Source organism: Lutra lutra, chromosome 1 (genome assembly GCF_902655055.1).
Source record: "Lutra lutra chromosome 1, mLutLut1.2, whole genome shotgun sequence".
Lineage (NCBI taxonomy): Eukaryota > Metazoa > Chordata > Mammalia > Carnivora > Mustelidae > Lutra > Lutra lutra.
The window spans coordinates 210114267-210134055 of record NC_062278.1 but is presented as its reverse complement, the minus strand read 5'-3'; the positions used below and the strand labels follow the sequence as shown (position 1 = coordinate 210134055).

The 19789-nt window shown below is 52.7% G+C and overlaps 1 protein-coding gene across 4 annotated transcripts; it reads left to right on the top strand.

The window, feature by feature from the left end:
* Positions 1–2429: 2429 nt before the first annotated feature.
* NIBAN3 (niban apoptosis regulator 3) lies at positions 2430–18604 on the top strand. Of its 4 annotated transcripts, XM_047698214.1 has the most exons (15): positions 2431–2656; positions 4670–4800; positions 7612–7737; positions 8285–8399; positions 9437–9604; positions 10156–10271; positions 10344–10448; positions 10675–10837; positions 11446–11636; positions 12522–12680; positions 13721–13837; positions 13923–14030; positions 14852–14963; positions 16196–16279; positions 17670–18604. In XM_047698214.1, the coding sequence occupies exons 1-15, from the start codon at positions 2602–2604 to the stop codon at positions 17774–17776; spliced, it is 1857 nt and encodes a 618-aa protein (XP_047554170.1). In that variant the 5' UTR covers positions 2431–2601; the 3' UTR covers positions 17777–18604. The 4 variants fall into 4 exon arrangements, with proteins under 4 accessions (XP_047554163.1, XP_047554170.1, XP_047554179.1 ...); XM_047698207.1 differs by lacking the exon at positions 17670–18604 and having other exon boundaries at positions 2430–2656; positions 16196–16477; XM_047698223.1 differs by lacking the exon at positions 16196–16279.
* The last annotated feature ends 1185 nt before the right edge of the window (positions 18605–19789 follow it).

Below are 19789 nucleotides of genomic sequence, written 5' to 3'. Positions count from 1 at the left end.
ATTAAACAGCTCCCCATTCTCTCCTCCCCCAGCCCCTGGCACCCACAATTCAACTTTCTGACCACTCCGGGCACCCCCCATATGTGGAATTACACGTTATTTGTGCTTCCATGGCTGGTGTCTTCACGTCCTCAAGGTTCATCCGTGTTGGAGCCTAGGTCAGAACCTCCTTCCTCCTTATGGCAGAAGAACATTCCAGCATGCACATACGCCGTGTAGTTTCCTGTCCATCCACCAGCCGCCGCTTGGGCAGCTCCCACACTTTGCTCATTGTGACAGAACTACTACAGACATCTCAAGACCCTGCTCTCAGTTCTTCTGGGGATATTCCTAGAAGTGGAAAGGGTGATTCATATGGTGATTCTATGTTTAAATTTTGAGGACCCTCCGTACCCTTTTGCACAGCAGCTATACCATTTTCTGTTCCTGCCGCTGGTGCCCAAGGCTTCTTCACCGCCTCACTAATGTGTGTTTTGTTTTATTTTGTTTTGAAAGTAGCCTGGGGACATATCCTTTTGGTGTACACCATTCAGCTCACTACACACTTAACTGAGCCCTCCCTGCACACGGGAGTGGCAGCCTCTGTGTCCCGCTCTGCTGCAGGCCTTGTCAGAGCCTTGAATGTTGAATGGGCCGAGACCCCTCAGTCTGTGGTGTACTGGGGCTGTAGCATTTTCCCAGAGCCTGACTGTGCATATGGCCCACCCATCAGCCTTGTGGGGGAGGCTGGTGGGTGCATGGGAGCCCTCAGCCATGTGGAGCTTTGCCAGGTTTGGCGGCTGGGCACATCCCACAGAGGCACCTGATCAGGCCGTGGGGGTTGAAACCCTGAAGCCAAAACCACAGAAAGTGAAGTTTCCTTCAACATCTTGTCTGGGTTGGTCACTCAGATGTGTGAGTGAGGAAGTGGGACAGGCCCGGGGCGGAAACATGAAGAAAAGCGGAGAAAGCAGCCCAGCCACGGGCTTGGGCAACAGCAGGTGGCTGTGCCCCCAGTGTTTCAGGCAGTAGCCAGGATGCGGGGGTGCCAAGAAGCAGAGGGATGTGATGAGAGGCATGGGGACCCCACATGGGGGTCCTTTGGGGCGCGTCACCTCTCCACTCCTCTCCCTGTAGCCGCAGCTCTCCCTGCCCCTCACTCACCTTCCCACCTTGTGTTCTACTGGAACCTGCCAAACACATTCCCACCTCAGGGCCTTTGTGTGTGCTCTGCCCACTACCCAGTATTCTTTTCTCCAGCTTTGTGTACAGTGTGGGCCCTCACTTGCTTTAGGTCACCATGCAACATCTCCCCGATCCTGCTCCACCTCTAGTACTTTCTACCTCTTCCAGCTCCATTTTTCATCCTTACTTTGTCGTTATCTGACACTTTTCTTGGTATGCCAACTGACGGTTCATGGGGGCTGGAGCCATGGTCTGTGTTGCCCACTTCTGCATCCCTGGCACACAGTTCAAGGATGACACTCGGGCTGGCAAGGAGTGATGTTTGTTGAGAGGAGAAATGAATCCTGGGGCATGGGTGAGGATTACAGTCAGATGTTTCTGGTGGTTTAAGCAAAATGGAGGGTTAGCTCTTTCTCTGGAGGGAGCTCACCCAGGGTTGGAGCAATGTCATGAACTCTTCAGGGACTCCCTGCTCCTAAATCATAATTGTGCCACTGTCACTATGTGGGGTTCACCTCATGGTCCAAGGTGGACTGCATATGCTCCAGCCATCACATCCAACTTCCGGCCACTGGAACTCAACACTCCCCTCATTTGAAAGCCTGTGAGGTTCCCATTTGATCCTATTTTCAGCTTGGAGCACAGATTCTGCTCCTTCCCTCCGTCCCTTCGCCAGGGCTGCTCTCTGCCAGGTGCTAGAAAAACAGGTGAAGGGGTAGGGAGGTCCAACTAGCCTGACCCAGTCCAGTGCTATGTGCATTGATGGAGGACAGGCTGACAAGACAGGAACGCAAGGGACGCATTGTACCAGTCCATGGTACACCAACAGCCACCCACCCTCATCCCTGGCCCCAGCACAGATCCCAGCAACTGGGGGTGTCTGTCCAGCTCTGCCTCCCCAGTCTGGGGTTGCTGGGGACTGCTGGGTCAGTGCTGGGTCCTCTCAGAACCCAGCATCACCCACTGGGGGGAGGCACAATGGAAGTGGGCACCAGGATTTAGACACCCTATCCCTGCCCACCCTCCTTCCCTGCCCCACACACCTGACAACTGCTGTTTGTTCTTCCTGGTGTGGGCCCTACATCCCTCCTCCAAAGCTAGGATTCTAGGCTTCCGTACCCCCAGCCCACCCCTGGGGCTGCCCCAGCAGCCCCTGCAGAAACCAGCAGTTCTGAAGGCCTTGGCCCCAGGGGAACCAGGAGGACGCAGGTGCAGGGTGGGGCGGGGCAGGGGTGGGGCGGGGATTCCCTCCCACCCCCGACACATTTCACACAGTGGCCATGCTCTGGTTTCCCAGGGAGCTGGTCTCAGCGGCATCCAAGCCCCTCACTGGCTGCCCTGCTCCCGGGGTACCCCTGAACCCAGGAACCTGGGGCTTGTGGGAGGGGAGGGAGTGTCTGCTTTGTTCCCGAGGGAGACCCTAGAAACGGCAGCAGGATGGGTGGGCGGCCCTCGAGCCCCCTGGACAAGCGGCAGCAACAGCACTTGAGGGGTGAGCCGGCATGGGGTAGGGTGGGAGTGGGGTGGGCGGGGGTCAGGGCTAAGGTTGTCAGACACACAGTAGGATGCCCCTACTAATGTAAATTGCAGATATGGGATGAATATTTTTGTTTTGTATAAGGCCCACATTTTGCATGGGAGCATACTTATGCTAAAGAATGATACCTTGGGACGCCTGGGTGGCTCAGTTGGTTAAGCAGCTGCCTTCGGCTCAGGTCATGATCCCAGCGTCCTGGGATCGAGTCCCACATCGGGCTCCTTGCTCATCAGGGAGCCTGCTTCTCCCTCTGCCTCTGCCTGCCATTCTGTCTGCCTGTGCTTGCTCTCTCTCCCTCTCTCTCTCTGACAAATAAATAAAATTAAAAAAAAATTAAAAAAAAAAGAATGATACCTAATTTATCCAGAATTCATATTTAATTGATGACCTATATATTTTTTAAAGATTTTATTTATTTATTTGACAGAGATCACAAGTAGGCAGAGAGGCAGGCAGGGCTGGGGGAAGCAGGGTCCACGCCGAGCAAGGATCCCGATGTGGGGCTCGATCCCAGGACCCCGAGATCATGACCTGAGCTGAAGGCAGAGGCTTAATGCACTGAGCCATCCAGACACCCCAATGACCTATATTTTTATTTGGTAAATCTGGTAACCCTATTCAGGGCATGGGTTCAGGATGAGGATGAGGGACCAGGTGAGAGGTGGCTCAGCCAGATCTCCTAGGATGGTTTTACTAGGTGGACAGGGACCAGCAGGGGGAAACAGGCTCAGATTCCAATTCAAGACTAAGAGTGGCTGGTGCCCTTACATGCTTGAGCACCTACAGTGTGCTGGGTGGTGAGGACACAGTGGGGTTAAGAATGGTTTCTCCGCTCCTGGGTTCATGACCTAGACCAGGAAAGAAGATCAAGTTACAATTATAAGAATGGCAGTTGACTGATAAGCATTGTGGGAAAACCCATAGGTTCTCCAAGTTGGGGGGCAAGAAGGGGTAGGTAACTGCCCACTGAGGAGCTGAGGGTCAAGCCAGGCCTGGAGGGTTGTGATGGAGTTCATTGGTAGGATATGTGGGAAGAACATCCCAGGTAGGGGGAACAGCATGTGCACAGGCATGTGGTGTGTCTTGCAAGGACTCAGACCATGTAAGTTCACACCATAGCCCTGCCCTCACTCACTGTGTGACCTTGGGTGAATGACTTCGTCTCTCTAGGTCTCATTCTCTTATTTGTAAAGCAGGGATAGCAACAATGTCTATCACATGGAACCATTGTAAGAATTCAGTAAGTTACTCTTTGCTATGTTGGTTTTTTTTGTTTTTTTTTTTTTGTTTGTTTGTTTGTTTTTTTCCTATAGTGGCTTAAACAAGATAAAGATTTACTTCTCTCACCTATAGAAAAGTATAGTGGCAGGCAGCCTCATATAAGTTAGACTCCTGAACTCCTTCCACATCATGGTTCTACCACTCATGGCTTCTGTGCCTAAGGCCATCTCATAGCACATAATAACTGCTGAAGCTCCAGCCATTAGGTCCACATTCCAGGCAGCAGATATGGATTTGTTTTACATACAGCCAAGTGCACACATCTTAGGGGAAGAGCTTAAAGGACTTTAACACTTGTTCGATCACTTCCTAGATCAAGATACAGAAAGTTCCCTGGTGCTGGGGTGAGGCTTTTAAAATATTCAGAAACTTTCCCCAGGGAAAGGGCCAGAGGAAACTGGGGTGGAATGGATCTGTTCATTATCTTGATCGTGGTGATGGTTTCTAGAGTGTGTAAAGGTGTCAAATTTCATCAGATTGTATGCTTTATGTAATTAAAGTTTATTGTGTATCAGTTATAAATTAAGCCTGAGTCGCTCATTTCCCCCGCCCCTGACCCCCACGTGGCTACAAGCAGTCTATGGATGGTGAGTGGAATCTGGAGCACATCTTGTTGGGCAGCTTTGGGGCAAAGGGCAGGAGCTCACCAGTGGCCTCTCTGCCTGTTCTGCCCTCTTGTCGCTGCAGGCCAGGTGGACACCCTGCTGAGGAACTTCCTGCCCTGCTACCGGGAGCAGCTGGCAGCCTCTGTCCTGCGACAGATCTCCCGCGAGCTGGGGCCCAGGGAGCCAGCCGGATGTCAGCTGATGCGCAGTAAAGTGGGTGCCGCAAAGGGAGGGGTTGCTAAGGGAGGGAGACGGGAGTTGGGGGGGCTTTGGTTCAGTTGCGGGCCCTCCTTCCTTCCACCTTTACCCTATAGGAGACACCAAGACCTAGAGAGACTTAAAAATTCATTCTTTGAACAAACATTCACTGGGCACCTACAGCAGACCATGCCCTGGGCTAGATATATGATGGGGGGGGCGCACAACATTGGTGGAGGAAGGATCCTGCTTTGCACTGCCCCCTCCACCCCCAGGCTCACAGTCTGAGCGGGGGAGAAGTGAGCAAACAAGTTAGCATGTCATGGTACCGGAGGACTTCTGATAGGTGCTCTGAAGACAAGATGAAAGGCAGTGTTGAGGGGCGGGGAGTTGGGGTGCAGGGAGGGCTTCTCTGAGCTGAGATGTAAAGGATGAGAAGGAACCAGATCTGGAAGCCAGAGTGGGAAGGGAATTCGAGGCAGGTAGCACAGTCCATGCAAAAGCTCTCAAGGTGGAAAAGGCTTGCCTTGTCTATGGGGCGTGAAGCCCTCCCGTTGGACCCTCAAGCCTTTGCACACGTGGTACCCTCTGCCCAGGGCACTCTTCCTGGTGTTCCTCATGCTCCAGCCACGCTTCTTCCAAGAAGCCTTCCTTGATCACCACCCAGCCCCTTTCTGGGTTGGGTGCTTCCTCTGGGATCCCCATCCCGCTGCTTTTCCAGGGAAGCCTTGGGTCTGCCCTGTGAGGGTGGGGACCATATCCCTTGTGCCCACGTGATGACTGCGCATAGGAGGAGGTCAAGAAGAGTTTGCTGATGGAACTTAAGACTGTGGAGGGGCGCCTGGGTGGCTCAGTGGGTTGAGCCTCTGCCTTCGGCTCAGGTCATGATCTCAGGGTCCTGGGATCGAGCTCCGCATTGGGCTCTCTGCTCAGCAGGGAGCCTGCTTCCGCCTCTCTCTCTGCCTGCCTCTCTGCCTACTTGTGTTGATCTCTCTGTCAAATAAAATAAATCTAAAAAAAAAAAAAGACTGTGGAGCTGCCCAGTCCAGCTCCAGATGTCTCCTGAGCCAACGAATGGCTCCACATGCCCTGTACCTCTCCCCCAGTCCTTGCCAGCCTGTGAAATGTCTTTGACCAGAGAAGAAACTGAGGCTGAGGCACAGAGAGGTAAGGTGACCTACCTGAGGTCACCCTGTTAAGAAGGGGCAAGGCGTGATTTGAACCTGGAGTCCATGCTAGTTATTGGGTCCCTGCCCTAATCAAGGGCTCCGAGTTTTCCCATCTTTCTCAGATGCCTTTTACCCAGTTGCACCCGCCCTGGGCTGGAGGCTCCCCAGCCCTGTGGACACAGAGCCTTCTTTCACCTGGGGCTCTCCCTGTCCTGCTTGGGGCATCACAGGATGTCATCCCTACCTGTACCTCTTGCCACCTGTAGGTTCTGGCCACTGGGCCCAGGGAACCATTGACACTGGGGTTCAAACAGTGTAGGGGGATTTCCCCTTGCTTCAGTTTGAACGTTTTATAATATAATTATTTTATACATCATTTCTATAACAATTTTTTAAGGATTTTATTTTTCTTAAAGTTTTAAAATTTTTTCTTTGTTTATTTGAGAGAGAGAGGTGGAGATGGCGAGAGAGGGGGAGGGAGAGAGAGAGAGAGAACAAGTGGGAAGAAGCAGGCTCCCTGCCGAGCAGAGAGCCTGATGCAGGCTCGATCCCAGGACCCTGGAATCATGATCTGAGCCAAAGGCAGACGCCTAACAGGCTGAGCCATCCAGGCAGCCCTCTATAACAATGTTTTAATGATATGATTATGAAAAATCTCAGACCTCAGAGAAAGTTTGGAGAACCATTCAACAAACACCTGAGTTTCTACCACCCCATCAAAGAATGAAAATACCACAAATACAGTTAATTTATTCATTGACTATTTATTGAGCACCATCTGTGCACTGGGCCTTGCTCTGGGACCCAGTGATGAAACAAAACGCTCACAATTCAGGTGGCCAGGTAGTGAGAAGAGCAACAAAGATAAAACAAAGTGATGTCCCACCCTGCCCAAGGGAGGGGTCTGTGGACAGAGGACTTGCTGTTTCACATGAAGGCAAACTACACCTGCTCCGTGACCCAGCAATCCCTCTTGTATTAGTTAGCTAATGCCACGTAACAACATGTCACACTGTGAGCTGCTGGAAACAACCCATGTGTATTATCTCACAGTTGCTGTGGGTCAGGAATCTAGATACAGCCTCCTGAATTCTTTCTTTTAGGGTCTCTCACAGGCTGCAATCAAGATGTTGGCCGGTGGGGGGCGCCTGGGTGGCTCAGTGGGTCAAGCCTCTGCCTTCAGCTCAGGTCATGATCTCAGGGTCCTAGGATCAAGGCCCGCATAGGGCTCTCTGCTCAGCCGGGAGGAGCCTGCTTCCCCCACCGCCGCCTGCCTCTCTGCCTAATTGTGATCTCTCCCCCCCCACCCGCTCTCTCTGTCAAATAAATAAATAAATTAAAAAAAAAAAAAGATGTTGGCCAGGGGCTGGGGTCTCATCCGAGGCTCAAGTGGGGGGTGGGCTGCTTCCGAGTGATGAGGGGATGACAAAGCGTCTGCCTCCCAGGGCTGTGGGAGGGAATGAAGTCAGTTTGTATCTGGAAGTGTCCCAAACAAGTGCATGGTCTTAGCACGTGAGAAAGAAGAGCAGTGCGATCACATCAGTGCCCAAGTCCTGTATTTGGTGGTACCTGGGATGGGTGGAGGGTGTTTTCTAGGTGATCTGGATGTGGGACACCGATCTGGGCCCCCGACATCCATTGGTCCCTCCTCCTGCAGAAGCTTCCCCGAGTCCGTGAGCACCGAGGGCCTCTGACCCAGCTTGGGGGCCATCCGCCTCGGTGGCAGCCGATCTTCTGTGTCCTGCGTGGGGACGGCCGCCTGGAGTGGTTCAGCCACAGGGAGGTAAGCAAGTGGCTTTTGTCCCTTCCATTCTAGCCTCACTATCCCACTCCCCTCAGCAGCTCCCAATGTGGTCCTCTTTCCTTTCTTCAGTCACCTGCTATGAATTGAGGGTCCCTGTGAGATTGGCCTGGGAGGGGTGACCATCTCTTGCTGAGCCGGGGAGGTAAACTGAGGTCCAGGCCAGGAATAGGGATTTACTCATGGTCATCAGCAGAGCTGAGGTTGAAACTGTGAGAGTCCTTTATGGATCACATCTGCTGGGGAATTCAAGTCACTTGTGCCCCTGGGACTCAGTTTCCATCTCTGTGAAATGGGATGATGGTGGTCTAGGCCACATGGGGCTGTGAGGAGTCAATGAGATAATCCTCATACAATATTTGGGACTAGCCTAGCACACAGTGGGTGCTGGTGCTTGATTACGGGGAGGGAGGGCGGGGGTGTGGAGGACTTCCCTAGTGAACCTAAGCCTTCTCCTGATCCCACAGTTGGGATATGGAAGGCACAGTTTAGACCTGTCCCAAGCTGGTTCTCTGGATGCCTTTCATAGGAATATGAAAATGGGGGCCATCCCCTGGGTTCCACGACCTTGACAGGGTATACCGTCCTGACTTCCCAGAGTGAATATGTCCACCTGTTGGACACTCTCTGCCCAGTATCCTCAGGTAAGTTTCCTGGGTCCTCAAGAGCAGATTTCTTTACCTTAGAATTGTTGACAGTTGGGGCCAAATCATTCTTTGCGGGGGTGGGGGGAAGGGCACCCTGTGCATTGCACCATGTTGAACATCATCCCTGGACTCCACCCACTTGATGCCAGTAGCATTCCACACCCCCCCCCCCAATGAGAGGTATGACAAAGATATCTCCAGACACTATCAGGTGTCCCCTTGGGGCAGCATTTTCTTTGGCTGAACCCCCAGCCAAATAGCAAGCAAAATAGCCACTCTCATCAGAGGGAGAAGGAGACTTAGAACATTGGACAAGAATCCAAATAGCAAAGGTAAAATAGTAAAACCTGGTGTCAGTGAGCATGTGGGGAGATGGGCACTGGTGGGTGGGCTAAGGTTGAAGGGCTGGGGTGACCAGGGATTTATACCTTCTGGATTATTCCATCTTACTGTGGTCCCACGTATCACCCTGGAAATCAGAACCAAACACTGAAGATTTAGGACACCCCAAATTAAGTAACCGAAAAAAAATTCACTCATTTTGCCCCCACAACAGTGCCCCCAACAGTCCTTCCAACAGTCCTCTCAATATCTCATTGGTATCACTTTGAAGCCCATTTTACAGGCAAGAGACCCGAGTTTCAGACAGAGAAACTGCGCCCTACACATAGAGCGAGCAAATGATTTGGCTGAGTTTGAATCTGGACCTGGCTGAGACCCCGGGGGCAAGCCGGGCTCAAATCACATGCTAGCTCAGCTCGATTAGTGGTGGTTGCCCAGGCCTCTGGGTTAAGGAGGATACTGAGGCTGGGAAACAATGTTGGGATGGATTGCTGATGTCCATCGTGGGCCTACCTCCCCCTGGGACTGAGCAAGAATAAGGAGAGTGCAATAATAATGACATGGCTCATCCTTACCGAGCAACTGCGCAACCATGTGGCTCTTCTAAGCCCGTCATGGGTGTTTTCTTCTAGTGAATGAATGATTGTAGAGTGAGTGCATGAATGAAGACAATCCCCTCTGCCCACTTGCAGGAGAGCATACACAGGAAGAGTCTGACCCCCTCCTGGAAATGCCAGTGAACTTCCCCCTGTTCCTCCAGCACCCCTTCCGCCGGCATCTGTGTTTCTCTGCAGCCACGGGAGAAGCACAGCGAGCCTGGAGGCTAGCCCTCCAGGGTGGCATCCGGCTTCGTGGCACAGGTGGGTCCTGGGAAAGGCCAGGCAGCAGTGGGTCAGGAGCTCTGCTCCTGCTGGCTATGGAGTCACCTCGAAGCTTCTAGTTTCCTTATGAAATGGATTGTGGGGGGAGACAGAAGTGACAACAGGCAGTTACAAGCAACCAGGGCTGCGATGGGAACACAGCCCTGCAGCAGCTCAGCCTGGGAGATCAGGGAGGGCTACACGGAGGAGGGGAGGAAGGAATGTCAAGGCTGGGGTCTGACAAGGATAAGGGGCCAGCCGGCTGAAGAAGGGAACAGGACCAACACATATGTTGAGCAGGTCGTTGAGTGCACAAATGTACCTTTGTGGAGGGGTAGTGGGGGATGGATGTGCAGCCTGGGCTGGTGATGGTCCTGGGGCACCGTGTTCCCTGCAAATGGCACTGCTCAAGCAAAGGTCTGGAGGCGATGAGGCTTGGGCGTTCTGGGACCCGGTGAGGAGGTGGAGGGCTTCCTTCCCGGGCGATGGGGAGCCAGGTGGAGGCGAGAGCAGAGGAGGAGTGGGCGGGCCCTGAGGCGCTGCCCCCTCAGTCCTGCAGCGAAGTCAGGCCCCTGCCGCCCGTGCCTTCCTGGACGCCGTAAGACTCTATCGGCAGCACCAAGGCCATTTTGGCGACGACGACATCACCCTGGGCTCGGACGCTGAGGTCAGTACCGAGCAAGGCCGTCCCCGGGACCCCCTAGGCCCGCCGTGGTGCTCACGGTCCCCTCTCCCGCAGGTGCTGACCGGGGTGCTGATGAGGAAGCTGCTGCCCGCGCTGCGAGATCAGACCCTGCCCGGCCTGCGGGGGGCCAGGCGCAACCGTGCCTGGGCCTGGACGGAGGTAGGCGCGGGGTCGCGCAGGTGGGGCCGGGACACGCGGGGGGGCGCGGAGGCGGATGGGGGGCTACCCGGGGGCCCATCTTCCCCCTCCTCTCGTCTGTCCCCTAAACTCTTCCCGCGTCTCTCTGCGTCTCCGTCTTGGTTTCTCTGTTCTCGCACCCCCGCCCCATCACCGCTCCCTCCTGCGCCTCTGGCCCATGTGGGGTCCCCTCGGCCGGGCCGGGCAGCTCCTAGACGCAGTGCACGCCGTCGTCCTTGCCGAGGCCTCCGCCGGGCTCCGCGCCTTCCAGCCGGAAAAGGACGAGCTGCTCTCGGTCCTGGAGAAAACCATCCGGCCCGACGTGGACCAGATATTGCGGCAGCGGGAGCGCTTGGCTGGGAGGCTGCGGGGTGAGGCCTGGGGGCGGGGACTTGGAGGGAGGGGCGGGGCTGGGAGCCTGAGAGGTGTAAGAGGAACCGGGTAGGTGTAAGGGTGGGTGTAAGGGGTGGGGCCGAGAATTCGGACCCCAGACCCAGCAGGGCAGGGCGGGGTGGGAGGAGGGATGGGAGAAAAGGTGAGCACAAGGGACTAGGTGTTGGTGGGAGTCTGGGCGTGGCTGAGGCTCCAGTTGCGAGATAAGGGTGGGGTCAAGAGAGAGGTCCGGTGGTGGAAAGGCGTTGGGTTAGGGATGGAGCGAGGCACACCCAGTCGGGAGACTGGTGGAGGCACAGGCAGTGGCCGACCTGACTCGGGATATCCCGGTCAGATGGCGGAGGTTCCCACTCCGCTCAGTAACCAAGAGAACCAGCTTGGAATCCGGGCTTTGCCCCTGGGCCGTGGAACTTTGCGCTGACTGCTGCCATACTCCAAACCTCAGTTTTCTCCTGTATAAAATGGTAGAAGAGCGTGCTCAGAGTCTGAGCTCTTGTCCCCCTCCTCGTGCTGAGCCCGGGCCGCCTCCACGCCCTTTGCCGAGCACCTTGTGGAGGAGACCCAGGCTAGTGTCCTCCACTCCCAGTCGAGGTCCAGCGCCCCCTGGAGGCGTGCCTGCATGGAAAGGTGGACACACAGCTGTCCCGGGTCACGCAGAAGCTGCTGAGCACCATGGAAGCCGTGCTCTCGGCAGTGCAGAACCTCCTAGCTCAGGGCATGGACCGCCTGTCTCGCCATCTGCGTGGGAGCTCCTCTGGCACGCAGCTGCGCAAGGAGGTGAGCTTGTGTGTGTGTGTGTGTTTTCATCCAATGGACAGTATATTGGCTTTACAGAAGAGTTGCGTGAACTCTTTCCTCTTTCTGTTTGAAAACCTCTTTTGAAAACCTTTTCTTAATTTTGTTGTAGGCTGCTTTTTACTTATTGTAGACCACTATGCTATGGTCATTGGGGCCACAGTTTAAACCATGGTTGGGAGAGAGGAGTAAAATGACAAGAGCAGCATTTTGCTAACATAAGTCTGGAGCCACCTACCTTCAGATTCCTCCTTTTCCCATTCCTTTGTTGTCAGAGGCCACCCCATCCCCTAAGCCAGTGAATTCTGCTCCATGCAGGTCACCTCAGTTTTTCTGATATTAAATGAAGACTGACTAAGTGCCAGGAAAACTTGAACTCATTAAGCTTCCATTTCATAATCATCCCCTCCAGGAACTTTCCCTTCTCTTCTCTGCATCTGCAGCTATTTGTGCGGCCCTCCTCACAGATGGGTTTACACACCCCTCTAGTTGCTAGTCTATAGTTTATCTCCCCCAACTTCTCTGTGAGCTCCTTGAGGGCAAAGACCATATTGGATTACTCCATTTCTGCAGCTGCAGAGCTCCCCAGCACAGAGAGGGCATCAGGTGGTGGGTATAGGTGTGACAAGGGCTGTGCCTATTTCCTCTCATTCATGCCAGCACTGCATGTTATCAATTTTTTCAGGTTTTACCATTTTATGTCCATCACACCATACCATACCTGTTACTTTTATTATGCATTTTTTTGGTGGCTGAGGTGGGATGTGTTTTCATTCATGTTTCTCCTACTACAAATTGGCTGTGAGATCCTTGGCCTTTCTTTTCCATTGACTGATGGTATTTTTCTCACTTGCCTGTGGAGCCCAGGTTTACTCATTTGGGGAGATGCCATGGGACCCAGAGCTGATGCAGACCTGCTACCGTGAGGCTGAGAGAAGCCAGGGGCGCCTGAGGCAGCTGGTGGTGCCATTTGGCTTCTTTGGAACGCGGAGCCTGATGTTTGGGGCCCAGGATCTTGCCCAGCAGGTGAGGGGGGGAGTGGGAGGCTGAAGGAGGTGGGGGCACTGAACGGCTGCCAAGAATGTGCTGGGGAGATCATGATGACCAACAGACCTGGCCTCCATCCCTGGGCTCCCATGTGGTGGGCAGAGTTGTGGTGGGAACACATGGGGTGCTGTGGGAGCCCTGGGGAGGTGTGCAATTCATCTCCAGTGTTAGGAGGGCCTTCAGGAGGAGAGGACTTCTGAACTGAGGCAGCAGGGGGGAAAATGGGGATGGGCTCTGTCCTGGGTAGAGGGAATAGTGTGGATCAGCACTGGGAAGTGAGGGAGTCTATCCACATTTGGGGAAAATGAAGCCATTTGGAGACATTGGGTTGTACGTTTCAAGTGAGGGCAGAAAGGTAGGAGATATGCCAGCAAGGTGGGTGGGAAGATGGGTCAGGGACTTGAATATGGGGCTAAGGGGTCTGGCTCTGTCCTGAGGGCAGTGGGGAGCCCCAGCAGGTGTGTGAGCAGGGGAGGGTCATGACCAGATTCAAGATTTAGGAAGCCCTACCTGCTGTGGGGAAGAGGGGCTGTTGGGGGCAGGATTAGAGGAGGCAAGAAGGAGGCCTGAACCAGAATGGGTGCCGTTAATGGAGAGAAGTGGGATGCATTTGTAGGCCAAGGGAATGGGACCTGCTAATTGACTTGGTGGGTGAAGGAGACAAGGATTGAGAAGACCAAGCGCTGCCTGGTACAGTTGTTCATCTTGTACACTGCACAAGAGCACTCAGCTAAAGAGGTGGAACTCCGACCAGCCCTCTGCTCCCCAGACTGAGCACCCTGGCACCATCCTCCAGAGGGAAGGGCATTTTCTGCTAGATTACACAGAGGTTCCCACTGTTTGCATGACTCCCAGGTCCTGAGTGGAGGGAGAGGCTGTTTCTTGAGACAAAAAGGAAGTCTGGGGAAAGTAGCCGATCAGGTTAGTCTGGATGCCAAGAAGGGTCAGCAGGGTAGGCACAGGACCCAAGAGGCCAGAGCTTGGGTTCCCAGGGGGCTTATGAGATGCTCTTTCCACAGCTTATGGCTGACGCCGTGGCCACCTTCCTACAACTGGCAGACCAGTGTCTGACCACGGCCCTGGACTGCACCCAGGCTGCCCAGCAGCTGGAGAAAGTCCGGGGGCGTGTGCTGAAGGTGAGGTCCACTGGGTGGGCATGGCTACTCCCATGGCCTGGGTACTCTGATGGCCCCTGGACCGGCTGCTGTGTGTGTCCAGCAGAAGTTCCAGTCAGACAGTGGCTCAGTGCAGAGGAATTTTACCCGTGGGTGGCTGCTCTCCATCTTCTTGCCCTTTGTGTTGCACCAGCTGGAGGGGAGCTGCACAGTGGTGAGTAAGAAGGCACGCATGCGCACATCCTAGAGGACAGCCAAGGGTCTCTGTCTTTCTGTAAAGTGGGCAGAGTGCTCTCTCCCTCAGAGTCACTGTGACAATAAGAGACTCTTGTTCCCTAAGCCCTGTGGTTGGGATGTATGGCTCTTTGGGCTCCCACAATGCCCTCTGCTTCTCCCATGAGAGTGCTCAGCGTCTGTCATTTGAGAGCTGGCGGGGGGGTGGGTGCATGCACCCAGGCATCGCATATCAGTGGGTGACATGGGCCTTAGGGAAGTGGGGAGGCAAAGAGGGAATGTGTGTCTGTTGGGGGGTGTGCCAGATGGTCAGGGAGGCTCTCGCTGAGAATGACACTTGAAAAGCAGTGAACTGAGGGCATGAGCCATGTCCTGGGGAAGCATGGTCCAGGCAAAAGGCACAGCAGGTGCAAAGACCCTGAGGTCAGCCAGTGTCTGGTGTGTGGGAGGAATAGTGAGGAGGCACGCATGGCTGGAGCTTGATGAGTGAGGGCATGGGAAGGGGGTGAGAGAGAAGGTCACGGGGCCTGGTCACACAGGGGCTTCAGGGAAGGGTCTGCCTCAGTGGCTGACAAGATCCTCTTGCCAGGGAAGATGGGTGGGAGGGCTATTGGAGATGCCTGCACTATGCTCAGTAAGATGTGATGTGCTGTTTCATTGCTCCCCACAACAACCCGAGGGCATATGGATCAAGGAGTCCATTTTAGAGATGAGGAAATTTAATCCCAAGGTCCCCCCCCAAACAGGGTCAAAGTTGCCGCCCTCCCCTCCAGACTAGCCCCTCAGCCGCCTCTGTTCCAGGAGCTGCTTGAGTTCGAAGGAGACGTCCTTGCTGTGGGTAGCCCAGCCCTGACCGTTAAGGGCATCTATAAAGACATTGTCCAGGGGGTCCTGCTGCAGAGGATCGATGGAGGTAAGCCCCATTCCTTTATGCCTCAAGGAAGCCTGGTGACCCCTGGCTGTGTGTCGCAGCCTGTACCACATTCCCTATCACCTCTTACTTCCTGTCAATGCTAGCCTGTTGATGGAGGGTAGGACTGGGACAGATGGGGATGGGCTGAGTGAGTCTTCGAGGGGCAGTGATGGCAGTTCCCTAAAGGAGGGGGCATTGGAACAAGGCTCTGAGGAGTGTGTAGGAGTTCTTAGGATGGGGGGAAGGAGGCAAAATGCAGAAAGTGGGAGTAGACGTTTATATTTATTCATTCAGCAACTCCCTGTTCTTTCCGGGCTGACATTGAAGCCTCCAGAGTTCTTGGATCTTCTGGGCTGGGCAGCGGCTCCAGAACCCTCTCTTCTCCTTCTTGCTTCGTCAGTTTGCTTATGGGCCAGTGCCTGAGACTGCAGATACGTGCGCTGGGATGAGCCATGTGAGGCTGAGGGAATGGCTTGGCATCCACGTGGCTGATGCAGCAGGCATGAAGGAGAACGGAAGGAGAGGAGGCTGCTGGGGCAGGTGTGCAGGGCTTGAAATAACAGGCACAGGAGGTTAGGCTTTATTGAGCAGGCAATGGGGAGCCATGGAGGGTGTGTGAGCAGAGGGCAACAGTGACCAGACCGGAAGCCAAAGAGGAGGCTGAGGGCACAGTCCTGCAGGCAAAGGACGGATTCAGGTAGCTCTCCCCTTTCTTGGGAGAAAGCCAAAGACAGTAGGGTTCTGGGAACCAGGAGGTTAAGGGGAGGATGTCTTTGGTCCTTGGGCATCCAAACAAAAAATACCCCTAAGTTCCCTTAGAAAAGGGGCTTTTCTTTTTTTTTCTTTCTTTCTTTTCTTTTTGGAAAGGGGCATTTTCAATGGAGGAAAAGCTATTCTCTAATGGGGGGGGGGGGGTGGAAATCCAGAAACAGGTAACCTCAGAGAGTTTCTGTCCTAGAGATTTTACAGGTAGCGGTATTCTATCCTTAATTGACTTGTAATGTCTGCTTGGGATGCTGTGTTGGCAGGTGGGACTGGTAGGGGGCTCAGTGAAGGGTGGGGATCAGCTAGCCTTGTCTGCTGTGAGCACAGGTATGGAGAGAGGCTTATTTGAACCACTTGTTTTGGATTCCTGGTTGAGATATTTCCTCCCATCCTTTGCCCTCTTGTGACCTCTCTGAGGGAATGCATGGAATCCCCAGGTGGGTGCAAGGGTTTATCTCTTGCTTTAGAATTGAAAAAGGCCCTTGGTGCCAGTGACATGTCCTGCACTCCGGATGGCTGCTCGGAGGCCCCATGGGACCAGACAGGAGTAGGTGAGGACATCACAAGCTCTTGGGTCATGCCAGTGAATTGTTGGGGAGTAGGGGGGCTTGGCATGGGGTGGGAGGGATGGTTGTTAGTGTGGATTCCTGGGTGGAACAACATATACCTTATCTCCTGACCCAGCCAGTTGGTCAAGCTCATGGAGTTCTCAACACTGCAAGGGGAGACTGTGGTGATGGGAGCCTTGGGGCCACTGCAAGCAAGGGCTGTACTAGGAGATGGGTATAGGGAGCCAGGCTCAGGGCCAGGGCAGCCTGGCCTCCTGCTGCAGGATCCTACAACAAACTCTTTGTTGGAGCAGTAAATGCATGTAGGGCTGTGGCTGATGCTGCTGGCAGGGCAGGGATCCTCAGCTCCAGTCGTGAGATGGAAATCCGTCATGGGTACTTCCCTGAGATGGGGCAGAAAACAGCTGGTCCACCTAGAAGCAGACCGGTGGGCAGGACAGCTGTAACCTGGATGTTCAGAACCCAGGGCGGGTGCAGGATTCTGGAACAGCTCACAGCTCAGTCCCCTTGAGTGTTGCTGTTGAACCCACCCAGCTGAGCGCCCCCATACTTTTCACCCACAGAAATTCTGAGATAATGTGTGTTGTTTTTAGCGGCTAACTTTTGGGGTCATTTGTTACGCAGCACTAGCTAACTGATACTCTCATACATTGCTGATCTGGCCTAGTTATAGTGATCATAGTCGATCACTGTAGACAAACTGATGAGTATACACAAGTGTGGGGATAAATGGAGATTAAACTGTTTTAGAAAGACTTCTGGGGTCAGAATATTTGGGGATTCATGAGCGAGAATGAAGGATTGCAAACAGGCCCCTTAATCCATTTGACCAGAATGTACCCAGTGATGGCCATTTTACTTCTAGTCTCCCAACTAACTGTTAGTGCTACAGGGGATGACCTTGTACATACTTTCCAGGAATGTGCAGGTCTCTGTGGGTAAATCCCCCAGTGTGAAATCTCAGTTTCGAGCCTTTGTGTTTGGCATTTTAACAGCAGTTTCCAGAGCACTCTCCACCCAGCTGGTCCCACCTGGTGCCCCTCACCCATGTGCAGGTGGCCCATTTCCCCAGCAGCACAGGCTACCAGCTGACTCAGGATTTCTCAGATCTTCTGAGTGAATAATGGTGTCTTGGCATCATTTTTACAAGCATGTCTTGTTGGAGATGAGATTAAGCATCTTTTTGTGTGTTTAAGAACTATTTTAGCTTCTTTTCTGTGAAACTTTGTTCCTCTCATTGGCCCACGCATCTCCTGGGTGCTTGTCATTTTCTGCTCAGTTTCTTTTACTAGGGCTTCCATGTCCAGAGCATTTACTTTGTGTCAGGCATTTGCTATGTTTTTGCCCCCTGATGATACTTTCTATTTTACAGATGAGGAAGCTGAGGCTCAGAGAGGAACTCGCCCTGAGCAGCCAGGCTCTGGCACCGAGGTCCAGCCACTCTGCCCACTGCCTCCTCCCAGAACATTCTGCAGTTGAATCTTTGGCCACCTCGGTCCTTATTCCCATTGGGTAAATGTCTACTAGCACAATTTTGGAGTCAAGCCTATGCACCATTTCAAGGCTTTTATAACCCTCATACCTCCACTTCATTCCTCTCCAGAAAAGCTGGCCTCTTTCTTACACTCCCATCAACAGCATTTTTGCATATTCTCCATATCCTTTCCAAACACTAGACAGTTTCATAAAAGAAAAAAGTCAATTTGAGACACACGCATGCATTTCATTGTTTAGTTTGAATTTCATTCATGGTGGCACTGAACCTAAAAATATGTTTATTGGCCATTTTTATGTTTGTGCTTTTGTTTTGTGTGTGTGTGTGTGTGTGTGTGTTTTAAGTGAATTGCCTGTTCATGACTTTTTCCTACTTTTCTCTTCAGGAGGTTTTATCTTTTTCTTATTGATCTCTAATAACTCTTTGTATATTAAAGCTATGAATGCTTTGTTATACAGGTTACAGGTACTTTTATTCTCAACCTGCTGGGGGCCTTTTGGGTTTATTTGCTCCAAATTTAAACTTGGTATCAAGTGTCCCCGCTGAGAGCGAAGCATTTGCTGACTTCCCTCTGCTTGCCGGAAGAGTCATCTGTCTCCTTGGGGTTTGGCAGCTTCTCCCTATCACAAGCCTTCCAGTTGCTTCCGGAGCAGATTCTGGAGGGATTTCCCCAGGGTGCTTCTCTGGTTCAGCTTTCAGAGGGGGATACGCATACTGCATGGAGTTGGTTTCCTTCCGTTCCTCCCTGGAGTTTTTAGCCTCCTCAAAGAGAAAGATTTTCTTCACTTTTCCTGATTTTACCCTCCAACTCAAATTTCTGAGATACATTTGTGTTTCACAGCCCTTGTACAGCTGGGTGGGGTTTTTTTGTTTTTAATTTTTAACCCAGAATGTGATGCTAATTCTACAAAATTGGAACAACAAGAACTTGTCATCCTGCCCTCTTTGAGAAGATCACTATTTGTGGGGCACAGGGGTGGCTCAAGGGGTTAAGCCTCTGCCTTCAGCTCAGGTCATGATCTAAGTAAGGGTCCTGGGATCAGCCCCGCATCAGGCTCTCTGCTCAGCAGGGAGCCTGCTTTCCCTACCCCTGCCTGCCTCTCTGCCTACTTGTGATCTCTGTCAAATACATAAATAAAATCTTTAACCAACCAAACAAACAAAAAAATCACTATTTGCTTTTGGTTCCAAAAACTTTCAGTCTTTTCTCAGTTGACCAGGGTATGGGACGTGTCTTGTCACTGTTTTTCTCACTTAATATGACTGATCTTTCCTTGTCAGGTCTATAGAGTGTAAAATTGTTTTTTGCCATTTTGTTACAGAAAGTTTCAAATACACCCCAAAAGCACACCCCTGTGTGCCCCCACTCGGATTCAGCAGTGACCAAGTGTGGCCAGATCCCTTTCCTCTACTCCCATCCCTCACCCCCTTAGTCAATCATGTAACCAGTACATTTTAGGGTGCGTTTCCAAAATATTCAGCTAAAAACTGAACTTGAACAAATGACCGTTGTAGAAAAAAAACTGGAAAACAGAAACAAAGGAGAGATGAAATTCGAAGAGAGGGATGGACAAGGATAAGGACATGGGGAGAAGGAAGGGCAAGTATCATGCGACTCCACTAGCCATGCTGGGAGATTTGAGGCATTTGGGTCAGGCCCACCTCCCTGTCTTCCTTCAGTTCAGGCCCTACTGTCCCTTTGAGCACAAGGTCGCAGGACCCTGAATTTTACTTAACAGTACTGAATCTCTCCCCCCACCACCATATTAACAAATGTATACCTGAGCATCCTTCTTAAAACTTAGTTTTTAAGAACGACCCAAAAACAATCCATTAGAAAGTACATTGGAGCATTGGGAAACAATCCCTTGGAAGCATTTCTATGGAAATTCCCACCCCACCTCCGGAGCACGTGCTCAGCGCTTACAAGTATCATCTGGCTCCATCTGACGCCAACCCTGCGGTGTCGGTAAGACCCTATTTTACAGATGGACAAA